The sequence below is a fragment of the Bufo gargarizans genome, chromosome 10 (assembly GCF_014858855.1).
Source record: "Bufo gargarizans isolate SCDJY-AF-19 chromosome 10, ASM1485885v1, whole genome shotgun sequence".
Classification (NCBI taxonomy): Eukaryota; Metazoa; Chordata; class Amphibia; order Anura; family Bufonidae; genus Bufo; species Bufo gargarizans.
In genome coordinates, this window is record NC_058089.1 from 28009748 (window position 1) to 28035670 (window position 25923).

The following is a 25923-nucleotide window of genomic DNA, read 5'->3' on the forward strand; positions in this document are numbered from 1 at the left end:
TGTTCTGAGCCTAGGATCTCGCTCCCGGATACGTTCTCCGGGGGTAGTGAGAATTTTGTGCGTTTCAGAGAGGCTTGCAAACTCCATTTTCGCCTTCTTCCCCATTCCTCTGGTGATGAGGAACGGAGGGTGGGGATCATTATATCGCTGCTATGGGGTAACGCTCAGTCGTGGGCCTTTTCGCTGCCGGTGGGGGCACGGCCACTCCGTTCAGTGGATGAATTCTTTTTAGCCCTGGGTCAGATATATGATGATCCGGATCGTGTTGCTTTGGCTGAGTCTAGACTACGTCTGTTATGCCAGGGTAAACAATCTGCAGAGATATACTGCTCAGAATTTCGGAGATGGGCAGCTGATACTGGTTGGAATGATGCTGCACTCCGAAGTCAATTTTGCCATGGTCTTTCAGAGGGATTGAAAGATGCATTTGCCTTTCATGAGAGGCCTATCTCCTTGGACTCTGATATGTCTCAGGCCGTTCGTATTGACAGGCGTCTTAGAGAGAGAGGAGAGATCACTCCTTCCTGTCATACTCAGTCCCAGGACAGTGCAGCGGTCTCATTCTGTGCGCAGGGGTCTCAGTCGCTGTCAGCCCCTTCTGAGCAGGAGCCCATGCAGCTCGGGTTGATTGCCTCTGACAATAGAAGATTCAGCCTGCATGGGAAGGTTTGTTTTTGTTGTGGAGGTATAAATCATTTGGCAAATGTTTGTCCCTCTAGGAGATTCAGGCAGTTTTCTGGAAGTAATAAAGAAACAAAAAGGAAAAAATCTTTTAAAAATGTTCCATCTGTTACTATTGGCATGGTTGAGGCGGAAATTGAAGGTTTTCAGTTTGCTTGTAGTTCCCGTTTTGTCCTGCCTGCCAGGGTGGCGCTAGAGAGCAAGAACATTTTTTGTGAGATTTTTGTAGATAGTGGAGCAGCTGTCAATCTCATTGATAATCATTTTTCGATAACTCATGGTTTCCAGGTGTGCACTTTGGGAAAGGATATTCCTGTTTTTGCTATTGATTCCGCTCCACTTTCTCAGAAATCATTAAAGGGCATAGTTCACAATATTCGTTTAATTGTGAGTGATGCTCATGTTGAGGATGTGTCATGTTTCGTCCTTAGCGGATTACCTACTCCTCTTGTGTTGGGGCTACCCTGGCTCACTAAACATAACCCCACCATCGATTGGCAAGCGAGGCAAATAAATGGTTGGAGTGACTTTTGCAGAGAGAATTGCCTCACAACATCTGTTTCTGAGGTTTCACCTAAGACTGTACCACTGTCACAACCAGACAGCTGAGAAGCTCTGACAGAGGCCTTTCAGAACCTCCTCCTTGAGTTTCTGTGTTGTGGTATTCAGCTCCTCCTCTCGTTAGCCTCTCTCAGCTGTCATGTGTTGACTAATTGCTTCCCTTTAAATTCTTCCCCAGAAGGCTTTTCTGGGCGGCTTATACTTCTTCCTGGAGTGTGTGTGCATGCTGACCTTGTTTTCCAGTCTGCTTCAAAGCTAAGTGTTGTACCTTTATCTGTTATTTTCTGTTTGCTGGATCCCAGGTGACCCTGACTCCCTCCGTATCTTGTGTAGGGAGCCGGTGGTCGTGTCCCCTCACTATTGTAGGGTGCTCAGGGCTTTATAGTCAAGGTTTGTGGATATGCAAACCTCCACCATTCGGATCTTTGCATAGGCTGAGCAGCCAGGGAAAGTGCCAGGTCTTCTGCAGGGGTCTCCTTTGGTTCCTTAGTTTTTGGATCCAGCGAGTCGTTTATGCATGTTGCTTTGCCTTGTTTCCTGTACACCGTCCGTGACATTATAAGCCGCCATAACCGTCTCAAGCATGGATCCGGTTTCACTTTTGGCTGAACGCTTCCAGGGTCTTTCATTGGAGGTAGCTGATCTCCGTAAGACTTTTTCTCAGCTTCAAGTGACCGGTTCAGCTTGCGTTCATGGAGTTTGTTCTGAGCCTAAGATCTCGCTCCCGGATACTTTCTCCGGGGGTAGTGAGAATTTTGTGCGTTTTAGAGAGGCTTGCAAACTCCATTTTCGCCTTCTTCCCCACTCCTCTGGTGATGAGGAACGGAGGGTGGGGATCATTATATCGCTGCTCAGAGGTAACGCTCAGTCCTGGGCCTTTTCGCTGCCGGAGGGGGCACGTCCTCTCCGTTCAGTGGATGAATTCTTTTTAGCCCTGGGTCAGATATATGATGATCCGGATCGTATTGCTCTGGCTGAGTCTAAATTACGTCTATTATGCCAGGGTAAACAATCCGCAGAAATATACTGCTCAGAATTTCAGAGATGGGCAGCTGATACTAATTGGAATGATGCTGCTCTCCGAAGTCAATTTTGCCATGGTCTTTCAGAGGGATTAAAAGATGCATTTGCCTTTCATGAGAGGCCTATTTCTTTACACTCTGCTATGTCTCAGGCCGTTCGTATTGACAGGCGTCTTAGAGAGAGAGGAGAGATGTCCCCTTCCTGTCATACTCAGTCCCAGGACTGTGCAGCGGTCCCATTCTGCGCACAGGGGTCTCAGTCGCCGTCAGCCCCTTCTGAGCAGGAGCCCATGCAGCTGGGGTTGATTGCTTCTGACAATAGAAGATTCAGCCCACATGGGAGGGTTTGTTTTTGTTGTGGAGGTATAAATCATTTGGCAAATATTTGTCCCTCTAGGAGATTCAGGCAGTTTTCTGGGAGTAATAAAGAAACAAACAGGAAAAAATCTTTTAAAAATGTTCCGTCTGTTACTATTGGCAGGGTTGAGGCGGAAATTGAAGGTTTTCCATTTGCTTGTAGTTCCCGTTTTGTCCTGCCGGCTAGGGTGGCGCTAGAGAGCAAGAACATTTTTTGTGAGATTTTTGTGGATAGTGGAGCAGCGGTTAATCTCATTGATAATCTATTTGCTATAACTCATGGTTTCCAGGTGCGCACTTTGGGAAAGGATATTCCTGTTTTTGCTATCGATTCCGCTCCACTTTCTCAAAAATCATTAAAGGGCATAGTTCACAATATCCGTTTAATTGTGAGTGATGCTCATGTTGAGGATGTGTCATGTTTCGTCCTTAGCGGTTTACCTACCCCTCTGGTGTTGGGGCTACCCTGGCTCACTAAGCATAACCCCACCATTGATTGGCAAGCGAGGCAAATAAATGGTTGGAGGGACTTTTGCAGAGAGAATTGCCTCATGACATCTGTTTCTGAGGTTGCTACTAAGACTGTACCATCTTTTCTCTCTGAATTTTCGGATGTCTTCTCTGAGAGTGGAGTTCAGGATTTGCCCCCGCACAGGGAGTACGATTGCCCTATTAATCTCATCCCAGGCGCCAAGCTGCCTAAATCTCGTTTATACAATCTTTCCCAACCTGAGAGGATCGCTATGCGTGCTTATATCTCTGAGAGTCTGAGAAAGGGACACATACGACCCTCGAAGTCACCTGTTGCCGCTGTTTTTTTCTTTGTTAAGAAAAAAGATGGTTCTTTAAGACCTTGTCTGGATTTCAGGGAGCTGAACGGTATCACTATTCGTGACCCTTATCCGCTTCCTCTGATCCCGGACCTGTTTAACCAGGTTGTTGGGGCTAAAGTCTTTTCCAAATTAGATTTAAGAGGGGCATACAACCTGGTCAGGGTCAGAGAAGGGGACGAATGGAAGACGGCCTTCAATACCCCTTAGGGCCATTTTGAAAATTTGGTTATGCCTTTTGGTTTGTTGAATGCCCCAGCCGTTTTTCAGCATTTCGTGAACAGCATTTTTTATCATTTCATGGGAAAATTTGTATTGGTGTATTTGGATGACATTTTGATTTTTTCTCCCGATTTCAAAACTCATAAGGAACATTTACGTCAGGTCTTGCTCATCCTGCGGGAGAATAAATTATATGCGAAACTGGAAAAATGTGTGTTTGCGGTTCCAGAAATTCAATTTCTGGGGTTTCTTCTCTCCGCTTCTGGTTTTCGCATGGACCCCGAGAAGGTCCGCGCTGTGCTTGAGTGGGAGCTTCCTGAGAATCAGAAGGCGCTGATGCGTTTTTTGGGCTTTGCCAATTATTACAGGAAGTTCATTTTGAATTATTCTTCTATTGTTAAACCACTCACTGATATGACCAGAAAGGGGTTCGATTTTTCTTCTTGGTCAGTAGAGGCGCGTAAGGCTTTTTCTGATATCAAGGAGAGTTTTGCTTCCGCTCCCATCTTGGTGCAACCTGATGTTTCTTTACCCTTCATAGTTGATGTTGATGCTTCTGAGGTGGGTGTGGGGGCGGTCTTGTCTCAGGGTTCCTCTCCTGCCAATTGGCGACCGTGTGCCTTTTTCTCAAGAAAACTCTCCTCCGCAGAGAGAAATTACGATGTGGGAGATAGGGAATTGTTGGCCATCAAGTTGGCTTTTGAGGAATGGCGCCATTGGCTAGAGGGAGCCAGACACCCTATTACCGTATTTACTGACCATAAAAATCTGGCCTACTTGGAGTCAGCCAAGCGTCTGAACTGGAGACAGGCCAGATGGTCGTTGTTCTTTTCTAGGTTTAATTTTGTTGTCACGTTCCGCCCTGGAGTTAAGAATGTGAAGGCAGATGCCCTGTCACGTTGTTTTCCGGGAGGCGGGAATTTTGAAGACCCGGGTCCCATTTTGGCTGAAGGTGTGGTGGTCTCTGCTCTTTTTCCTGAATTGGAGGCAGAGGTGCAGGTAGCCCAGTCAGAGGCTCCTGATCTTTGTCCTCCTGGGAGGTTGTTTGTGCCTCTCGCTTTAAGACACAAGATTTTTAAAGAACACCACGATATGGTCCTTGCTGGGCACCCGGGGGCAAGAGCCACAGTGGATCTCATCGCTCGGAGATTCTGGTGGCCTGCGCTTCGTAAGTCGGTTGAGGGTTTTGTGGCAGCCTGCGAGACTTGCGCTCGTGCCAAAGTCCCTCATTCACGGCCATCAGGTCCTCTCCTTCCCTTACCCATTCCTTCCCGTCCTTGGACACATCTGTCCATGGACTTCATAACGGACCTGCCTCGTTCCTCGGGGAAGACTGTGATTCTGGTGGTGGTGGACCGTTTTAGCAAAATGGTGCATTTCATCCCTTTTCCTGGTTTGCCCAATGCTAAGACGCTGGCGAAGGCATTTATTGATCACATTGTCAAATTGCATGGTATTCCTTCAGACATAGTCTCTGATAGGGGCACGCAGTTTGTTTCCAGATTCTGGAAGGCTTTCTGTTCTCGCTTGGGGGTTCAGTTGTCATTCTCTTCTGCTTTCCCGCAGTCGAATGGCCAGACAGAGCGCGTCAATCAGAATCTGGAGACATATCTGCGCTGTTTTGTGGCGGAGAATCAAGAGGATTGGTGTTCTTTTTTGTCCCTTGCTGAGTTTGCTTTAAATAACCGTCGTCAGGAGTCCTCTGATAAGTCACCATTTTTTGGTGCATATGGGTTTCATCCGCAGTTTGGCACTTTCTCGGGAGAGGGGTCTTCTGGTTTACCTGATGAGGACAGATTCTCCCCGTCTTTGTCATCTATTTGGCAAAAGATTCAGGATAATCTAAAGAGCATGAGTGAGAGATATAAGCGTGTGGCAGATAAGAGACGTGTGCCTGGTCCGGACCTGAATTTTGGTGATCTGGTGTGGTTGTCTACCAAGAATATCAAATTGAAGGTTCCCTCCTGGAAGTTGGGTCCTAGGTTTATTGGGCCTTACAAAATCCTGTCTGTCATCAATCCTGTTGCCTACCGTCTTGATCTTCCTCAGACTTGGAAGATCCATAATGTTTTTCATAAGTCCTTATTGAAACCTTATGTTCAACCCATTGTACCCTCGCCTTTGCCTCCTCCTCCGATTATGGTTGATGGGAATCTTGAATTTCAGGTCTCTAGGATTGTGGATTCTCGTCTTGTCCGCGGTTCTCTCCAGTACCTCGTTCATGGGGAGGGTTATGGTCCTGAGGAGAGGATGTGGGTCCCAGTGATGGACATTAAGGCCACTCGTCTCATCAGGGCTTTCCATAGGTCCCATCCTGAGAAGGTGGGCTCTGAGTGTCCGGAGTCCACTCGTAGAGGGAGGGGTACTGTCACAACCAGACAGCTGAGAAGCTCTGACAGAAGCCTTTCAGAACCTCCTCCTTGAGTTTTCTTGGTTTTGGTTTTCAGTTCCTCATCTCGTTAGCCTCTCTCAGCTGTCATGTAGTTGGACTGATTGCATCCCTTTAAATTCCTCCCCATAATGCATTAGTGTGCGGTTTATACAGCTTCCTGGAGTGTGTGTGCATGCTGATCCTATTTCCCAGTCTTCTACAAGTTAAGTGTTGTACATTAATTTGTGATTTTCTGTTTGCTGGATCCCAGGTGACCCTGACTCCCTCCGTGTCTAGTGTAGGGAGCCGGTGGTCGTGTCCCTTCACTATTGTAGGGTGTTCAGGTGTTATATAGTCGAGGTACGAGGATATGCGATTGTTCACCATTGGGATTATCGCATAGACTGAGCAGTAAGGGAGAGAGCTAGGTCTGATGCAGGGGTCTCCCTTTTGTTCCTTAGTTTTGGATCCAGTGAGTCATATATTCATTTTGCATTGTCTTGTTTCCTGTACACCTTCCGTGACACCCCATAGACTATAATGGGGTCCCGTTAGGTTTCTGCTCAAAGGGAGATTTTTGAAGCAGAGACAGAAGTCCTGCATGTACAACTTTTGTCTCCACTTGAAAAATATTGCTCTGAGAGGCAACCTAACCGTCTGTAGGCACCGTTGGGCTCAGTGTCGAATCCATAATTTCCGTTCTCCTGCTCCTATAGCGGAGCAGGAGAATGGAAAGTCTGAACGCTGATGTGAACTCAGCCTAAAGCTTCATTTACACAGTCAGCGTTCCATCAGTTATTTCCATCAGTGATTTTGAGCCAAAACCAGGTGTGGCTCCAAACACAGAACAGGAGCAGATCTTTCCCTTATACCTTATCTCTGTGGAGGCTCCAATCCTTGTTTTGGCTCACAGTCACTGATTGAAATCACTGACTGAACGCTGACGTGTTAATGAGGCTTTAAGTGGATTTCAAATGAACCACCAAATGTAAAAGCGTAAGAATTTTCAGTCAATTAATTATTATTTCATAGTGGAAGGAAAATGGATATTATGACTCACAGGTAGCTTAATTTGATAAGATTTAACTGTATTTAATGTTTTTATGTGTCTTTTGATTTTCTCCCACATAATCTACTCTTCCAGGATGGCTTCATTTGGGATGGGTTGAGTAGGTGACTCAAATGTGCTAATGTTTGTGTACTGCACTTATTCGTATTCATTAAATTTGTATTCATTTTAAGTTTTTAAGTCCCATTGGAGGATGGTTCATTTGTTTTTTAACCATAATAGAGTAAGACATATTTGTATGTAATGACATTTGCCTGTTTATTGTGCAAGACTAATAAAACACAAAAAAATATATTGAGTCCTCAGATCTCAAGCTATGCAACAGAAGCTGACAGTTTCCACTGACCGATGGCTAAATATTCAGTATTAGGGCTCATGCACATGAATGTATTTTTCTTCTGTTTCCGTTCCATTTTTTTCAAATCCAAATACGGAATCATTGTTTGTGTACTGCGCTTATTTGTTTTTAAAAAAATAAATAAAAAATTAATTAAATTACATGAAAAATGTTAAGTTCTATTGGAGGATAGTTCTTTTTTCTTTTACTTTTTAACTGTAATGTAGTAAGACATATTTGTATGTCAGTACATTTGCCTGTTTATTGTGCAAGACTAATAAAAAGCTAACAACTATATTGATTCCTCAGATCCCAAGCTATGTAACAGAAGCTGACAGTTTCCACTGACCGACGGATGAGTATTCAGTATTAGGACTCATGCATATGATAATATTTTTCTTCCGTTTCCATTCCGTTCAACCCAGGATGTTTTTTTTTTAGTTTTGTTTGACTTGTATGCTTGATATATATATATATATATATATATATATATATATATATATTATGTTTTTAGTACGATTATAGTGACTGAACAATTAAATATACAGTTTCTGAAACTGGTGTGTGTGCTTACTAAAAGGTCTGAAGGTATATAAAAGAAAGATCTCACATGCAGGAAATACCAAAGTCCTCGACTCTGTTGTATAGCTGTTCATCACTGCTTTAAAAGCTGTTTGTTTGATTGTTGTTACTTCATTATCGGCTGAGTCAAACTGGTCTCCCTGTATGAGGAAAAACAGGACCACAGCCCACATAATGAAGCACTGCAGTAGTCGATAAAATCCACATGCTTTAATGATAATCACAGAGGAATGGTATAAAATTACCTATCCATTTTTTACAACTAATTCCAACCCGTCAAATTTCAGGCCAGATGGAGAGCAATTCTGATATTTCGTGGAATGTGAAGACACGTTGTGTTTTTCAAAACCTACATACATGCTCCTGAATCTGGGTTTTCAATTTCCAAAGTGTTCTACCTAGATACTGGAGGTCAAAAAGCCACTCCAGCATGTAAACATGTAATTAGTTACAAAAAAGGAGAATGTAAAAATCACTTGGTCCAGAAGATGCAATATGTCTAAGGTGTACAGAACACCCAAAGCTAGTGTAAACCAAAGCCAACATATTTGTGAAACACAGACCTCATCAACATTGTATAAAGTTGGCACAGTAGTTTTCTCTTGACAACACCTTCATGCAACTTTACATTTTGTAGATTTTTTAATATTTTCAAAAATTGCCCAAAAATTCTAATTTGCAACTAAAGTGCTTATGCTAAAAAATACACTCTGCAATAAACTCAACATGTGAGAAATTCATACATAACAAAGACATTAGGTTGCATAAAAAATTTGTGGAAAATTGAAAGATTTGCAAAATCCTATTCTAAGCAAGCATTTGATTTACACCTAAAGACCCAGAAAGCTATGTATTTACTAAGTAAACTGCATATGTATAAAGTGTTTATGATTGTCTTCCATTGACACTTCATCACTCCCATTTAGCAAAATGTATTTTTCATCCAAGTGAGAACACAAACATCCTGGATCCACAGAAAAACAGCTTAGCATTTGACGTCAGTAGCCATCTCCAGTTATTGGTCTCTTTCCCTAGCACGTAAGTAGAGGCAGGGTTTATGCCCTATAAGTAGTCCAGCTAGGACGCAGGAACAGTGCCAGCTCTGGACATTCAGCTCAAGCCTTGAGCTGAAGAAAACATGGGGACCTCCAGGGGCCTTTGGGCATCAATATGTGCCCTTCTCATAATAAATACCTGTCTTCAGGCACAAGGTAAGTTAATTTTCAAATACAGCTGATATGCAATGATTGAAATATATTTCTTGCATTGTTAGCAATACGTAATTTTTAGGAATTTCTCCTATCTATAGTAGAGTACACCATATATTTTTCTTTGATTGACGTGATATATTCATGAATCAGTTACCAATGAGTATCTTTGGCTAGCCATTGTGCACATATACATTTACTCTAACATAATGTATACTGATGGGAAATGGCATGAAGTGATTGCTACCAAGCTTTTTTTTCTTCTACTCTGTTGCCAGCATGGTGGCATTGAGTTGAGCTGTGATAGACACTTCCTAACCACTTCTTGCTTTTTGTAAAGAAGTTTGTAAGGCCTATGGTCTCTAGTAACCAATCCATTGTGAAATTATATCTTAGCTTTTCTTATAAGCCAGGCAATATGAGCTCTGATAGATATGGGCATGGTGGATCAGTTATTCGGCCTGTTCCCTACTGGGGTTCCGGGCTTCGACTCCAACCAAGGGCAACAGGTGTTCAAAGTTTGATTGTTCTCCTTGCTTTTGTGTGGGATCCCTTCAGGTAATCCATTTTCCCGCAACATGCTAAAAAAAAACTATACAGATTAGTTAATTTGGGATTTATATTGTAAGCCCCAGTGAGGACGAGGACTGATGTGAGTGATCAAAACCTTCGTACAATGATGCTAAATACTTAAATGCTATATGCACTATAAATAAATGGAATAAATAATGGAATAATAAATATCAAGTTAATAAAGATGCAGTGGAATTATAAATGTAATTAAGAGGATTGTCAAAGAGTGGGAAGTAGTTTGGGCTGAACACTGTGTATGTTAAAAAAATGATTATTTTTTTTTTCCCAGGGCTAGTCCCAAACTCTGGTGTGCTCAGCTCGCCAAGAAGTGTGATATCCCACCAATATGCATGTCACCTCTGCAGGTCAACCAATGCCCTTAGCAGTGATACATCAGGAATGGCAAGTGACTGCTAAGGCCATCGATTGGCTTCAGTGACATCACACTTCTGGTCCAGCAGTAACTGGATGCAACAGAGACAGGCGCTTAGCACTGTACCTAGAACAGTTTGATCCTTTTATTTTTAATTTTTTTAACTCTGCACCTGACATGATGGAAATAGCACTCCACTCTCAGATCCTTCAATACACACACTTCTTTATAAAGTTAAAAACATCAGGAAACCAAGCCAAAAATCAATTGGGAAATTATTACCTTACAGCTATACCACCCACATATCATTAAATAATGCCAAAATATCTAACTGTAAGCAGGACTGGTGATATACAGTGTACAGAAGTAATCAAGGGTTACAAACCAGTATAATTGTTTATAAGGGATTAACCCCCACCTCAGACCAATGCATGTCTCACACCATAGCTCCCTTTTATTTCCACCTCAGAAGCCAATGCACTTTTTGCCCATGGAAGAAGCCATGGGTTGAAACGCATATAAAGGACTGAAGTGTAGGTGAAGCCTTTATCTGTAATTATGCCCAATACTGGTTGGTAACCCTTTTTTGTATTCGGTGCATTTATATTGCTTGTACAATTAGATATTTTGACATTATTGAATAATATGTGGGTGGTTTATAACATACAGCCTTAGAGGGTGAGGTTTTCCAAGACTTTCATACTGATGACCTATCCACAGGACCCCTGCAGATCAGCTGTTTGAGAAGGCACGTGGCCTATTAGCAGCTCAGCCCCATTCAAGTAATACCAAGCACAGCCACTATACAATGTACAGTACTGTTTTTTGTGAGCTGAAAGAAGGCAATGGCGCTACTGCAAGAGCCTATGAAACAGCTGATCAGTGGGGGTCTCGGGGGTTCAGAGGACAGGTCATCAATAGGGAACCGAACCTAAGTTCTGAAAATGTTTTTTTTTACAGTATTAATGAATTTATGAAGTTATTACACTAAGTCTCGTGAGACTTCGCGAAGCAATAATCGGCTCATCAGAGCAAATGCATTCTAATACTAAACGGAGCTCCTGCTCCGTACAGTATTAGAATGAAGTTTTATGTGAATCGACTTCGGGTGTTTCATCCAAAGTCAATTCGTTTATTCCTAGTAATCAGTATAAAAGTCTTAGAAAACCCCTTTAAAATTTGATTTTATACGAATAGCATATTTATTTTAATATTACTTTAGAGATGGATACAGTGTGACAAATTGAATTTTATGAAGCAGCTGATAATTAGGATGTTTCGGCAGTAATGGCTGACCATGACATTTTTGCATTGTCAATATAGTATAAAACAACTGTATAGGAAAAAAAATCTTCTTTACTAGTGCCAAAATTGTTAAATATTTAATTTATTTTCACCAGCATCCCGGAAAATGGCTGCAATGGCAAAAGACTCTGCTTCACAGGGATCCAATAAACTGAACCTAAACAGTGCTGTCTACCAACAGGCCTCTGGTGAGATTATAATCCCTTATGTGGAGAATTAAAAAAATGGTGAAGAGGAAGATTTACATGGTGCAACGCTCATTCACTTTGAATTAGACTAGCTGTGCTACATAAATAGCAATACATCCATACATTGGAGGTACGGGGTATTCCCTGACATATACCTCCAGTGGATGATTCTCTCATATAGGCCACTGTCTAGGCAAATAGTTGCATAAATTTGCCATAAACCCCCAATATATTAAAACAATATATGCTGTGTAGTATACATTTTTGCTGTCTATCTCTGCATTGAAAGCATAGCAAACTGAAAAAAGTATATCAATATATACCATCACAACTGATGCTGAAAGAGTGAATGGGACGCTATCGATATGTTTGGCGTAGCTACCGAGAGCTTTCGCCGCACATCCACCAAGTAGACTCTTCAAACTCACTTAGGCACCCCCGCTGATCAGATATTGATGGCCAAAGTCAATTCGCTCAAAACTTAGTTTGAATGCTGTATGGAAATTTGGAGTCCGATGAACTTGAAAACTATTTCAAAACTTGGATTCGTAGTTGGCTTCAATACCAAGGTACTAGCCAGTACCAAAGCCGACATAGGAAACCTGTTGAAAATGGTTTTCAAGTTTAATAATCGAATGTAGAAGTTATTCATTAAAGTCTTGTGAGACTACAGTGATCCGTAGTCGCTTTGCTCAAAACTTCGTTTGAATACTGTACAGAGATTCATCTACGTATCACATTCAAATGTATGGGCTCTGGCGAAGGAAATTCATTATCACCGAAGTGTCGCGGGACTTTAGGGAATAACTTTGATATTTGAGTTTTGAAATTGAAAGCCATTTTAAAACTTGGATCCCAAGTCAGCTTTGGTGCTGAGTTACCAGCCGATACTTGAAACTGACTTGGGATCCTTGTTTTTAAATGGTGTTCAAGTTTAAAAATCTAATGCCGAATTTATTCATCGAAGTCTCGTGTAACCAGATTTTAAGACAATAAATGTACATTTATCGGAATATTTCAACCCATATGGTTTATGGTCACATATCCTCCATGCTGAAAGAAGGCCATGGCGCTACTGCAAGAGTCTATGAAACAGCTGATCAGTGGGGGTCTAGGGGGGTCCAGAGGATAGGTCATCAATAGTGAACTGAACCTGAGTTTGGAAAATGTTTTTTTACAGTACAAATAATTTATGAAGTTATTACGCTAAGTCTCACGAGACTTCGCAAAGCAATAACTTTGGCTCATCGGAGCCAATGCATTCTAGTACTAAACGGAGCAACTGCTCCGTTCAGTTTTAGAATGAAGTTTTATGTAAATCGACTTCGGGTGTTTCATCCGAAGTTGATTCGCTCATCCCTAGTCATCAGTATAAAAGTCTCAGAAAACCCCTTTAAAATTAGATTTTAAACGAATAGCATTTTTATTTGAACATTACTTTAGAGATGGATACAGTGTAACAAATTGAATTTTATGAAGCAGCTGATAATTAGGATGTTTCGGTAGTAATGGCTGGCGCTGCAATTTTTGCATGGTTAATATAGTATAAAACAACTGTATAGAAAAGAAAATCTTATTTACTAGTGCCAAAATTGTTAAAAACAATATTTAATTTATTTTCACAAGCATTCCAGGAAATGGCTGCAATGGCAAAAGACTCTGCTTCACAGGAATCCAATGAACTGAACGTAAACAGTGCTGTCTACCAACAGGCCTCTGGTGAGATTATAATCCCTTATATGGAGAATTTAAAAAAGGGTGAAGAGGAAGATTTACATGGTGCAACGCTCATTCACTTTGAATTAGACTAGCTGTGCTACGTAAATAGCAATACATCCATACATTGGAGGTACGGGGTATTCCCTGACATATACCTCCAGTGGATGCCTCTCTAATATAGGCCGCTGTCTAGGCATATAGTTGCATAAATTTCCCATAAGCCCCCAATATATTAAAACAATATATGCTGCGTAGTACACATTTTTGCTGTCTATCTCTGCATTGAAAGCATAGCAAACTGAAAAAAGTATATCAACATATACCATCCCAACTGATGCTGAAAGGGTGAATGGGACCCTATTAATATGTTTGGCGTAGCTACCGAGAGCTTTCGCCGCACATCCACCAAGTAGACACTGCAAACTCACTTAGGTACCCCCGCTGATCAGAAATTGATGGCCTATCCTGTGGCTAGGCCATCAATATAAACATCCAGGAAAACCCTGATGCATTTACCACAAAATTTTAAACTGGTTTTAGAAAATGAAAACATAACTGGAAACTATGGTGCTCCAAACCCTGTGCTCTTGATGGTGTCCGATAAACTTGAAAACTATTTCAAAACTTGTATCCAAAGTTGGCTTTAGTACCAAGGTACTAGCCAGTACCAAAGCTGACGTAGGAAACCTGTTAAAAATGGTTTTCAAGTAAAAAAATTGAATGTCGAAGTTATTCATCAACGTCTCGTGAGACTTCAGTGATCCGAAGCCGTTTTGCTCAAAACTTTGTTGCTGTACGAAGATTCATCTCCGTATCACATTAAAATGTATGGGCTCCGGCGAAGGAAATTCGTTATCACCGAAGTGTCGCGGAACTTTAGGGAATAACTTTGATATTTGAGCTTTGAACTTGAAAACCTTTTAAAAACTTGGATCCCAAGTCAGCTTTGGTACTGAGTTACCAGCCGATACTGAAACTGACTTCGGATTCTTGTTTTTAAATGGTTTTCAAGTTTAAAAATCTAATGACGAAGTTATTCATCGAAGTCTCGTGTAACCAGATTTTAAGACAATGAATGTACATTTATCAAAGTATTTCAACCCATATGGTCACATATCCTCAATGCCAGCACCAGTTCTATATAAAAAATATTGTACAGTGTTTCTAGCAATTTCTACAACATTTCTACAATGTAACCAGTTTGTTCTATGCAGTAAAGTAAATGTTAACATGTGAAAAGTAATGTCAAGTATCCAAGAGGTGAACCCCATTGCTGCCACAACAGCAAATACATGAACCCTTTATGGATCAATACCAATGATTTTTTTTTATAATTACACAGGATCAGATTCTTCGGATCAAACAGATGGTCAAGCACAAATGAAATCAGGTGAGCCAATAATATACTTCTACCCAATTATGCCGTAAGAAACTCTATAAATTTCCCATTTAAACCACAGACATCGTTGCAACGTCATCAATTATTCCCTTCCACTTGCCGTTCTACTCAGTTCCAGTTTACAAAAGCTGGTGACAGCCATGAAGTTCTCAGCCTTAAGTCAATATATGCATGGTACAGTTTAGCTGGTTCTCTGAAAGACTTGCATCAGACAGAAAGGAAATTGTTCGAGTTACTCAACATATCACTGTAAGGTACACAGAAAAAAGTAATGTACGGATACAATAGTCCCTAAGTATGGAAACATATCACTGACCATGTAAATTCAATAACCATATTGTGGGGTAGGGAACATTTCCTCAACACTTGTCTGCATATTAATTCATTGGCATGGTGGAGTTAGTGTAGGCGTCATAGGGTTTGATTGTCACCACTTGTCAGTATATTGGGGTTCCTTACCAGGGATGTAGTTGTTAATAAATACCAATAGAAAAATGCGTTCTAGGCATATTTCCTGCCAGGATTTGTCCAGACCTGATTTCACTCCCTGATTTTGTACCTAGAGATAGCACATTTATTATTATATTTTAATGATGTATACAGTGCAATATAGAGAATTTTATGAAGCAGTGTATAATTTACATTTTTCAAAAGTAATGGTTGGACCTGTCATTTCTGCATTATCACTGCATTATTTCTGTCTTTAAGCCGTGTTTGATGCAATTCTCTAAAAAGATGTAGAAGTGAAGATGTTATTTACTAGTGTGTGGATTTGTCAAAAACTTCTTGCAAATTATATTTCATTTATTTTCACTAGCCTCAAAGCAAAAGTCTTCAATGGTGAAAGGCTCTGCTTCACAGGAATCCAATGAACTGAATGGCAATGGTGCTGTCTATCAACAGGCCTCTGGTGAGATTATATTCCTTGTATAGAAAAGTGACAGAAGGGTGAAGAGGAAGGTTTACACAGCACATTTACTCTGCATTAGAATGGTTTTGCTATGTAAATAGTGGTATGCCGATTGTATAGCGTGCGGACTATTAGCAACTGCTACATCTGTACATTGCAATAAAACCCATATTCAGTTGTAGAAATAAACATGGCCACGGACCAATACGATGCCACGTTGCTCAAAAACATCCAGACAATTACTTACAGCTAGCAGAAGGTCATTGAAGCCAGTGTTCATTTTTGGTTAATGAACCAGTGATTGATGTTCAGATATTTTTCTGGAGGTGACAGTATCAGACAATTATTTCTGAACCTGCACCCACTGGTTATTCTAGACCTAGACCTATTCTACCAGTGACTATAAGTTACACTGAAAAACATAATGTACAGACAAAATAGTGTCAAAATTTGAAAAATAGAACTGACCATGTAAAGTCAATAACCTGATATTGTGTGGTACAGTACAGCTCCTCAGCAACGACTGCATAACCATGTCCAACTGACCAAGATAAGTATATGGTTCTCCAAACTTAGGGCTTTGTCAGCTACACAGTGGATAGAGTTGTGTAGCTCCGGCACTGAGTTTCAGTACTGTAGGTTCTCTAAAACAGCTTAATATAGATATTCTCTGACCCCCCCCCCCCCCACACCCCGCTGATCAGATTTTCATGGCTTATCAAAACTGTTATAAATTATATTTTAATTTATTTTCACCAGCCTCAAAGCAAAAGTCTTCGATGGCGAAAGGCTCTGCTTCACAGGAATCCAATGAACTGAACGGCAATGGTGCTGTCTACCAACAGGCCTCTGGTGAGATTATAATCCTTGCATAGAAAAGTGACAGAAGAGTGTAGCGGAAGATTTACACATTTACTCTGTATTAGAATGGCTTTGCTATGTAAATAGTGGTATGCCGATTGTATAGCGTGCGGACTATCAGCAACTGGTACATCTGAACATTGCAATAAAACCCATATTCAGTTGTAGAAATAAACATAGCCAAGGACCAATACGATGCCACGTTGCTCAAAAACATCCAGCCAATTACTTACAGCTAGCAGAAGGTCATTGAAGCCAGTGTTCAATTTTGGTTATTGAACCAGTGATTGATGTTCAGATATTTTTCTGTTTCAATAGTTTTTATTGGTTTAGTATCAATAAATGATAATAGAGGACAATAAAATGCAGTTCCACCTGCTAAACATTGCAGATGGAAGAAACTATATGTTTGTCTTTACAGCATGAGACAATGAATTGCTATGAATGAGGGATGATAAAATTCCCAAGAGGAAAATACAGTATGACAGCGAAAAAAAAAAAAAAATAAAAGAACAGGGTTATATAGTTCCACCCATATTAATAAAAGTTGGAGTTTTAGTTCGGTTGATCTTATGGATCTAGTAGAGTGGCGTAGACTGTAGACCTCCATGGCGCCCAAGTTTTATAGTATTTGGCAGATGTATTATTACTGTTTGCTATCATTTCTTCGAATCTGCAGTTAATATTTACTTTCCTGATTATCTGTGAAATGGGAGGGGTGAGTGTGGATTTCCAGTGTTGTGCGATACTCTGGAGGGAAGCTGTAAGTATATGACAGAGTATAGTTTTTTGAGAGGGAGATAGATTGTCTAAATTTAATCTTAAAAGAAATATTTCTGGTCTGAAAGGGAGTTTCACTCCTATGACATTTAGGATTAGGTTGTTGATTTCTTGCCAGAAGTTAGATATGGGTGACCATTCCCAGAATATGTGGGGGAGAGTGCCTGTCTGGTTGCATCCTCTCCAGCACATACTGGATGTATTCTCATAGATCTTGGATAGTCTGTATGGTGTGTAGTACCATCTATATATTAGTTTAGAGTAGGCTTCATGGTGTTCAGTGCAGGATGAGCTGCAAATTGAAGTTGTGAAAGATTTTTTCCATTGGGACAGAGAAATTTTTATATTTAAATCTCTCTCCCACTTTTTTATATGTGAGGTGTGAGATTCTAAGTAAAGTTCTGATAGTTGGGAGTAGAATATTTTAATCCCTTTTCCCAATTTGCCTAATCTGTTAGTTGTATATACATGTGTCTGAGGTGGGATCGCTAGATGTGTGTAGGTGGTATTATTTAAAAAAAAGTATGAATTTGCAGTTATATGTATAGATCTGATTTATGTAGGATGTATTTGTTCAGATATTTTTCTGGAGGTGACAGTATCAGACAATGTTTTCTGAACCTGCACCCACTGTTTATGCTGCCTACTTACCTATAGGGTGGCCACACCGACAAGAGTCCCCATTCAACTGTGGATTTACACAAGTCCACTAAATGATTTCAATATTGTTGACCTATTCTACCAGTGACTATAAGTTACACTAAAAAACATATTATACGGACAAAATAGTGCCAAAATTGGAAGCATAGAACTGACCATGTTCAGTCACTAACCTGATATTGTCTGGTACAGTACAGCTCCTCAGCAACAAATGCATAACCATGTCCAACTAACTAAGATAAGTATATGGTTTTCTCCAAACTTAGGGCTTTGTCAGCTACACAATGGATAGAGATGTGTAGCTCCGGCACTGAGTTTCGGTACTGTAGGTTCTCTAAAACAGCTTAATATTGGTGTTCTTCATGGCTTATCAAAACTGTTATAAATTATATTTTAATTTATTTTCACCAGCCTCAAAGCAAAAGTCTTCAATGGCGAAAGGCTCTGCTTCACAGGATTCCAATGAACTGAACGGCAATGGTGCTGTCTACCAACAGGCCTCTGGTGAGATTATAATCCTTACTACAAATTGGCGTGGTAATGAAAAACATGAAGTGCTCAACCCCATATGCAGTGGTCCATCTATACCGGGGGGGGGGGGGGCAGATCCTGCACTTGTGGTCCGATGCTAATGGCAATCCCCAGCAAAAAAACATACAATGGAGGGTGCCTGCAGCGGACCACAAGTGCCACAATGGACATCCTACACAGGATAGCAAATGTGTGGATGTGATAAACAGTAAAAATAATATAACGAAAACAAAGACAGGTGCACTCTGCGGTCTTACTAACCCTCATACTGGTATAAAATTGAGAATTAGCCAACATAACCTGCTTGGAGGACATGTCTGAGCCCGAGCACCGCGCCAAGGTTTCTCAAGTAGCTCGGGACCTAATGCTAAACCTACCTGGGCCATGTGGGCAATACCAGGAGCCAGTGGGCGAATTACAGGAGCGCAAGGTCCGACTTAAAGCAATCTCCCAGTATTAGAATCCTTGGATAGAGAAGTGACAGAGGGGTGAAGAGGAAGATTTACACAGCACATTCACTCTGTATTAGAATGGCTTTGCTATGTAAATAGTGGTATGCCGATTGCATAGCGTGCGGACTATTAGCAACTGCTACATCTGTACATTGCAATAAAACCCATATTCAGTTGTATAAATAAACATGGCCACGGACCAATACGATGCCACGTTGCTCAAAAACATCCAGCCAATTACTTACAGCTAGCAGAAGGTCATTGAAGCCAGTGTTCAATTTTTGTTATTGAACCAATGATTGATGTTCAGATATTTTTCTGGAGGTGACAGTATCAGACAATTATTTCTGAACCTGCACCCACTAGTTACGCTGCCTACTTACCTATAGGGTGGTCACACTGACAAAAGAGTCCCCATTCAACTGTGGATTTACAAAAGTCCACTACTATGCCTTTACTAAATGATTTTAATATTGATGACCTCTTCTACTAGTGACTATAGGTTACACTGAAAAACATAATATACAGACAAAATAGTGCCAAAATTTGAAACATAGAACTGACCATGTAAAGTCAATAACCTGATATTGTGTGGTACAGTACAGCTCCTCAGCAACAACTGCATAACCATGTCCAACTGACCAAGATAAGTATATGGTTCTCCAAACTTAGGGCTTCGTCAGCTACACAATGGATAGAGTTGTGTAGCTCCGGCACTGAGTTTCGGTACTGTAGGTACTCTAAAACAGCAGAATTTAGGTATTCTCGGACCCCCCCACCCCCACCCCCGCTGAATAGATTGTCATGGCTTATTAAAACTGTTATAAATTATATTTTAATTTATTTTCACCAGCCTTAAAGCAAAAGTCTTCAAAGGCGAAAGGCTCTGCTTCACAGGATTCCAATGAACTGAACCAAAACAGTGCTGTCTACCAACAGGCCTCTGGTGAGATTATAATCCTTACTGTACATAGAGAATTTACAAAGGGAAATGAGGATGATTTACACAGCACACTCACTTTGTATTAGAATGGCTATGTTATGTATATAACGATACGCTGATTGTATGTGCGGACTATTTGGCAGCTTTTACATCTGTACATCTGTAGATTGGGAGTATTGCCTGACATATGCCTCCAATAGATGACTCTGACATATGACACCAAAAAAATATATGTTGCATAATATATATTATTTACTGTTTGTCTCAGTAGTGAATAGCAAAGTAGACTAAGCTATTCCATAGAACTGAAAAAAGAATACAGACATATACTATGCCAACTGTTACCGAAGGGACACTCTTTTGGTATGAATATATTTGGCTACTGCGAGCCCCGTTGCCTTCTCAAACATCTGATCGGCGGGGTCTCAGGTCTCGGACCTCCACCAATTAGAAACTGAGGACCTATACAGACCATAGGTCATTAGTATAAAAGTCTCAGAAAGCCCATTTAATGGTCTGACTACAGATCCAAAATTAAAGGAATTGTTCCATTAAAAATAAATTGTACATTTTTTCAAAGCAGCGTTTGGATCTTATTACTTCTGTAATTGCATGTAAATAAAAACTTATCATAGCCACTGAGTTATTCAATAAAATGTGTCTGTATAGTGTGACCCGCTATTTGTTTTTTCTCTTTATTTCTCTGTCCACGTTATTAACATCGCTGAGGTGGTCGCACAGGCTCAGTTCCACCAGCTGTTAGTAGCTATGACACCCTCTAAGAAAGGACATAACCTGAGCTGCAAGCTTTAAATAAATGTATTAGAGCAATAGGAAAAGTGAATAGGGAGATTTCTGGATCCACGTGAAGTCCAGGGCTGGTTCTAGCTTTGTTAGTAAGAGATTTAGAAAGAGTTGTCATGTACTATGCAATGTCTGATATTCATTTTTACATGAATCATGGGATAACCTTTTAAACTGATGTGTTTGTCAGCCTAAGGGTCCTATATGACAGAACATGGGGTTCCCATGGTTTAGTATTACAGACCCACAGTTTGCATCTGTGTGCTGCCATCTCATACCTTTATGTGTCTGAATTAAAATACTACCATAACATCATGTACTATAATATGATATGTCTGTTATATCTTAATAACATATTGTGTTCTTTCCTAACAGATGAACGGTACATTAAATATAACCAGAATTTTCAGAACATTGATCTGGATGAGGATTTCTCTGGTGTGTAATATTGGTTTATACAACCATTAAAATATTAAGACAGAGACAAGGAGGCAGATATATTAATACTATCATAGAGCATTGAAGGGTTTTATGAGAATGTCTAGAATACGATATTGATAAAGTCTCTCAAATTGATAAATTCTCTCAAATGGAGACTTTAACAAACCGTAGCTTTTTTTAGTGCCTGTTTTCAAAATACTAAATTCAAAAATGTCTTTGGTCTAATTTTTGGGACATTTTATCCTTTAACATACACACATGCCCCTTTAATTATTCCAATTCTCCAGTTTTATATGATCATCCGTGAGCAGCACTGGTGGACTAGGAGGTGTCAAAAATTCAACTAGCAATTGACTCACTTCTTAAGGTGACAATACACCCTCAGTAGCTGTCCACCCAACCCCCCTCTATACATAATAGCAAGAAAGGAGAAAGTCACTGGCAGACACCTTTGGCAACAGCATATCTCCTGGCAGATCAAAAGATGTGGGTCTTGAAATTCAACTCATTGGATCATTCGATGATGCCAGGAGAGAGCTGACAGTAGATAATCTGACTGTCCTCACGAAATCGGCAAGTTCAGCATACAGTAATTTAATGTGTATGGGGGCTGTCGTGATACCCCGGGCCACATTTATAGAATGTTTTTTTAGCCGGCAAAGATGTGCTAAATTCATAAGAGTGTCATGCGGACCTACAGTATATGAATATATTGAACTGCCCTTTGAAAAATGTATAGAGAACATTCTAAATTGTGGAACTGGTCTTAAGTGTTGCCAGTTGGCACTTTTTTTTTTTGCATGTACTCTACAAACGTGGCACACATTTGAAACAAATTAGACCTCACTCCTAACCTGGAAAGCAGCTTTTTCCCACCAAACCCATTCATCACATACCATTTTGCACATGGCTGTTTCCATATCTCCCATATAGTTTCAATAGATCAGCAGTGCACACGCTATACTGCTTATTCAGGTGGAGAACTTTTGGTACCCATAGTTTAATAACTACCGGTCTACCAGTGGCTGAACATTTATCCAATTTGTCCAATTGGCTTATATTGGGTAAAGTAAATGTTACCTTATTGCCAATGTATACCAGTGAAAGCCTATATCCTTCTCATGTATCGCTCTGTCCCAAAGCAAAGAATAGAGCTGAGGAAGCAATTTTATTTTGCCTTCGTTGCAATTTTCTACAGTAAAAAGTAGAAATCCGTCTGCATGTTTGTTATGTTGCCATGTAATACTCAACATCATTTTTATGGGAAGTATATTAGCAAATGTGTAATTTTCATGTAACACATTGCCAAGTATCCTGATAAGATGCTTTTCGCACAGATGAGGGACACAGCACAGAAAATCTGTCCGTTGGCTTCCAAGAGCAGAGAAATGATAATTCCAAACAGAAGGCTTCCAGTAAGGAATCCAACACATGGTACTACGATCAGAGGGATAGCTATGATAAGAGTAAGTGATTAAACCTATGCTACATCATGTAACCACCACTCTTACAATGAGCCAGAAAAGGCTGAATGCCTGGAGATGTAGTTTCTACATGTTAGACTGTATACAGTGACGGAACCATTTTTATACGGGAGATTACATAGGGTGTTTTAGTAGTTTCATCGAGTCATTTGTAAAATTTGCCAAATTGTACCATACCTATAGATTAAAAATAAAGATATAAGAATTAGATTATTATTATTATGTGTTTCCCAGATACATCCTAGAGATATTTGGGTGGCAGATATCCCCAAACAGACCTGCATGGCTTGAGAAAGGGCATGTGGCCGACACATCGACAGATTTTTACGTATTTTGGAGCTTCGATAATGGTTTTGCACTGCAGTATTTACAGTTTGTTTTGCCTTAACTTTTATGCCATGGACTGTTATTGGGTCTGGACAGTGGGACTACTTGGAAGGGCACCACACAAATTGTTATACAGGGTAGTGCTGCCACCCTTGACAAATTGCTCTTAAATGAAATGAGCCAGAAATGGGGAGAAAAGTCATAAGGAACTCCCCATTGGCTTCTCCACACCCAAATCAGCTCGATTGATAGGTCTCCACTATACACTAATAGCAAGAGACCTGCTGAATGAGCCAACTAAAATGCATGAAGTGGCACCTGTGACTCTTCTCCCCATAACTGGCTAATTTCTAAACTAAGTTTTCTCCTAAATACTGCAGTAAAGATAGTTGTTTGTAACCAGAGATCCTGTTGGGTTTCCTTTGAAAGGATGCCACTGATGATCTCCCTTTAAAAGGAATTTCAATACAGTACAATATTGAGAAATATGCTTCATCTTAGCAAAACCACACTTGAAGTCATTATATGTTGCACCAGTTAAGAAGGAACTCTGCATTAGATTTACTTCGTTATTACCTTTGACCTTATAGATATTTTTTCTTACCTCATTCAGGTAGTGAGCAATCTTCAAAACTAACCTTCATTGCTCCAACAACAACTCCAGTTCTGAGAAGTATGTTTTTTAAATTATATAATAAACAAAATGTTGAGCAAAATTGACTATTTGACCTATAAGATGTCTATGAACATGATTGTCTTGTTTCACAGGTGTTGTATCTGCTCACAATAGTCAAGTCTGTAGCACTTGGGGTAACTCTTACTTCAAGACCTTTGATGGAGACATCTTCTACTATCCTGGTACTTGTAACTATGTGTTTGCTTCCAACTGCAAGAGCAATTTTGAAGAGTTTAACATCCAGATCAGACGTTCAGTTGCAAATGGTATGTCCACCATCAGCCGCATAGCTATCAAGATTGAGGGGATTTCAATTGAACTTTCCAGTGAAAATGTTTTATTTAATGGTCAAAAGTAAGTGAATTATTTTCATAATATTTCAATCAACGCTCCACACTTTATTTTATTTTGATGAAATAATAGTTTTTTGACTCAACACTGTTTGTATGTATTTTCATTGCTAGGGTGGATCTACCTTACGGTTTCTCAGGAGTCCAGATAGATAGAAGTGGTATCTACATCAAAGTCTCTTCCAAACTTGGTCTTGGATTCATGTGGAATGAGGATGATGCAATTTTGGTAATTTCATGTGGAAATTGCTACAATAGATTGCTTGTGCACTTAAACTTGTCTTATGAAGACAACATCTATCCATATTCTCTAGTAGGGCTTTTTATCAGAGCGGTTTCATCTCTTGGGAGCCTCTCTTGGAGTCAGAATGGAGAGTTGCTCCAGAGGAGTGATTCATTCTCTGGCAAACTTGACTCCTTATATTATATGAATGGCCATTAAACTAAATGGTTGCCATTTAATATTACATTTCCCCTGCAGTGACTGCTGTTGAAGAAATGCCTGGGTGGCCATGACTTCCAAAATCATGCAAATAAACTCATACAAGGCAAACCAGAGACATACAGTGTCTGTAGACAGCACTGTTTCATGGTTCATAGTGCAGAGTAGAACAGTGCTGTCTACAGATGGTTAGCTCTGGTTTGACTAGTATGAGTTAATTAGCAGAAAATAAGCCTCCATACACCACTGTGTCTCTTCATTATGAAACTAAACCCCCTCACTTTGCATAGTCACAAGCTACTGTGTCCATGCACGTTGTAAAGCAGTACACATTGACCATTATATTGTAGGTGACAATTGCAACCCAGCAAGAACTCCATTAACAGCCCTATGGCTCCTCCTTGAGGCACCATGTTCTCCTATAGAAGAAATATATAGTATTTAGCTGAAAATACCTCTGGCATTAGTATGTCTATGGTAAAAGCATAGGTTCAGGATGGGAACCTAGAAGACAATGGGCGCTGTATTATGGATTTGTACAATGAGGATCCTTAACACCATGGGACTTAGACATCCAAACTTATTATGACACATGTGTACAAGATAGACAATTTGCATTTTGAAGGATTTTTGAGTAGAAAGAGATATTAGCTATAAGCTGCCATAAGATTTATAAAGGCTAGTTAAGGGGAGCTTTGGAGTAGTTGCCCACAGCTAATAATTAAGTTCATTGTTTTAAAGGCCTTTGAGAAATCATTGCTAAAATTAGATGTAGTGCTCTCTGATTTCCTCACAACAGTTTCATAAATGCCCCATGTTGTGTTGAATATTCTTCGTTTCAGTCATTTCATCCATTAGCACACACTATTTTGGGATGATGCCTTACGTTTCACTCATTTCTCTTCTTTTATTAGTTGGAGCTTGACAACAAATTTAACAACAAGACTTGTGGTCTATGTGGGGACTTCAATGGCATTCCCGTTTACAATGAGTTTATTTCAAACAGTAAGACACCTTTATAATGGTACTGGAAGAGTTATACAAGATTTTGATCATGTACTAGACTTATTAAATTTTCTCTTTTTCTACCTAGATGCTAAACTGACCCCGATTCAATATGGAAACATGCAGAAATTAAATGGACCTACAGAAATGTGTCAGGACCTAACCATCCAGCCTCAAAACAACTGCACTGATTCTGTAAGTTCTAGATACAACAAACAAACACCAGCTGGTCAGAAATGATAGGTCATAGACGTTGATTGCTGCACCACCATCCATCTGTATTTTACCAAAAATTCCTTAAGGCCCTTTTACATTAGCCATTAAGAATGCTCCAGATAATTGGCTGTTTTTTGACTGATATATTATGCGGACCTACATATAATTTCTGTTGGCAGCACAAATCCCCATGAAAAGAAAGGATGGGCTACCAACAATAGGCAAACTATACTAATACTAATGA

At 40.2% G+C, this 25923-nt stretch overlaps 1 protein-coding gene across 1 annotated transcript in view; it reads left to right on the forward strand.

Moving 5' to 3' along the window:
* Positions 1-11597: 11597 nt before the first annotated feature.
* LOC122920020 (mucin-5AC-like) overlaps positions 11598-25923 on the forward strand; it is a 157418-nt gene continuing 143092 nt past the window's right edge. Inside the window, exons 1-14 of the mRNA XM_044269230.1 lie at positions 11598-11679; positions 13306-13398; positions 14741-14788; positions 15615-15707; positions 16467-16559; positions 18420-18512; positions 19845-19937; positions 21114-21176; positions 22517-22645; positions 23604-23663; positions 23759-24020; positions 24131-24245; positions 25373-25463; positions 25552-25658. Coding sequence (XP_044125165.1) covers positions 11598-11679; positions 13306-13398; positions 14741-14788; positions 15615-15707; positions 16467-16559; positions 18420-18512; positions 19845-19937; positions 21114-21176; positions 22517-22645; positions 23604-23663; positions 23759-24020; positions 24131-24245; positions 25373-25463; positions 25552-25658 — 1422 coding nt within the window. The remainder of the gene's footprint in view (positions 11680-13305; positions 13399-14740; positions 14789-15614; positions 15708-16466; positions 16560-18419; positions 18513-19844; positions 19938-21113; positions 21177-22516; positions 22646-23603; positions 23664-23758; positions 24021-24130; positions 24246-25372; positions 25464-25551; positions 25659-25923) is intronic.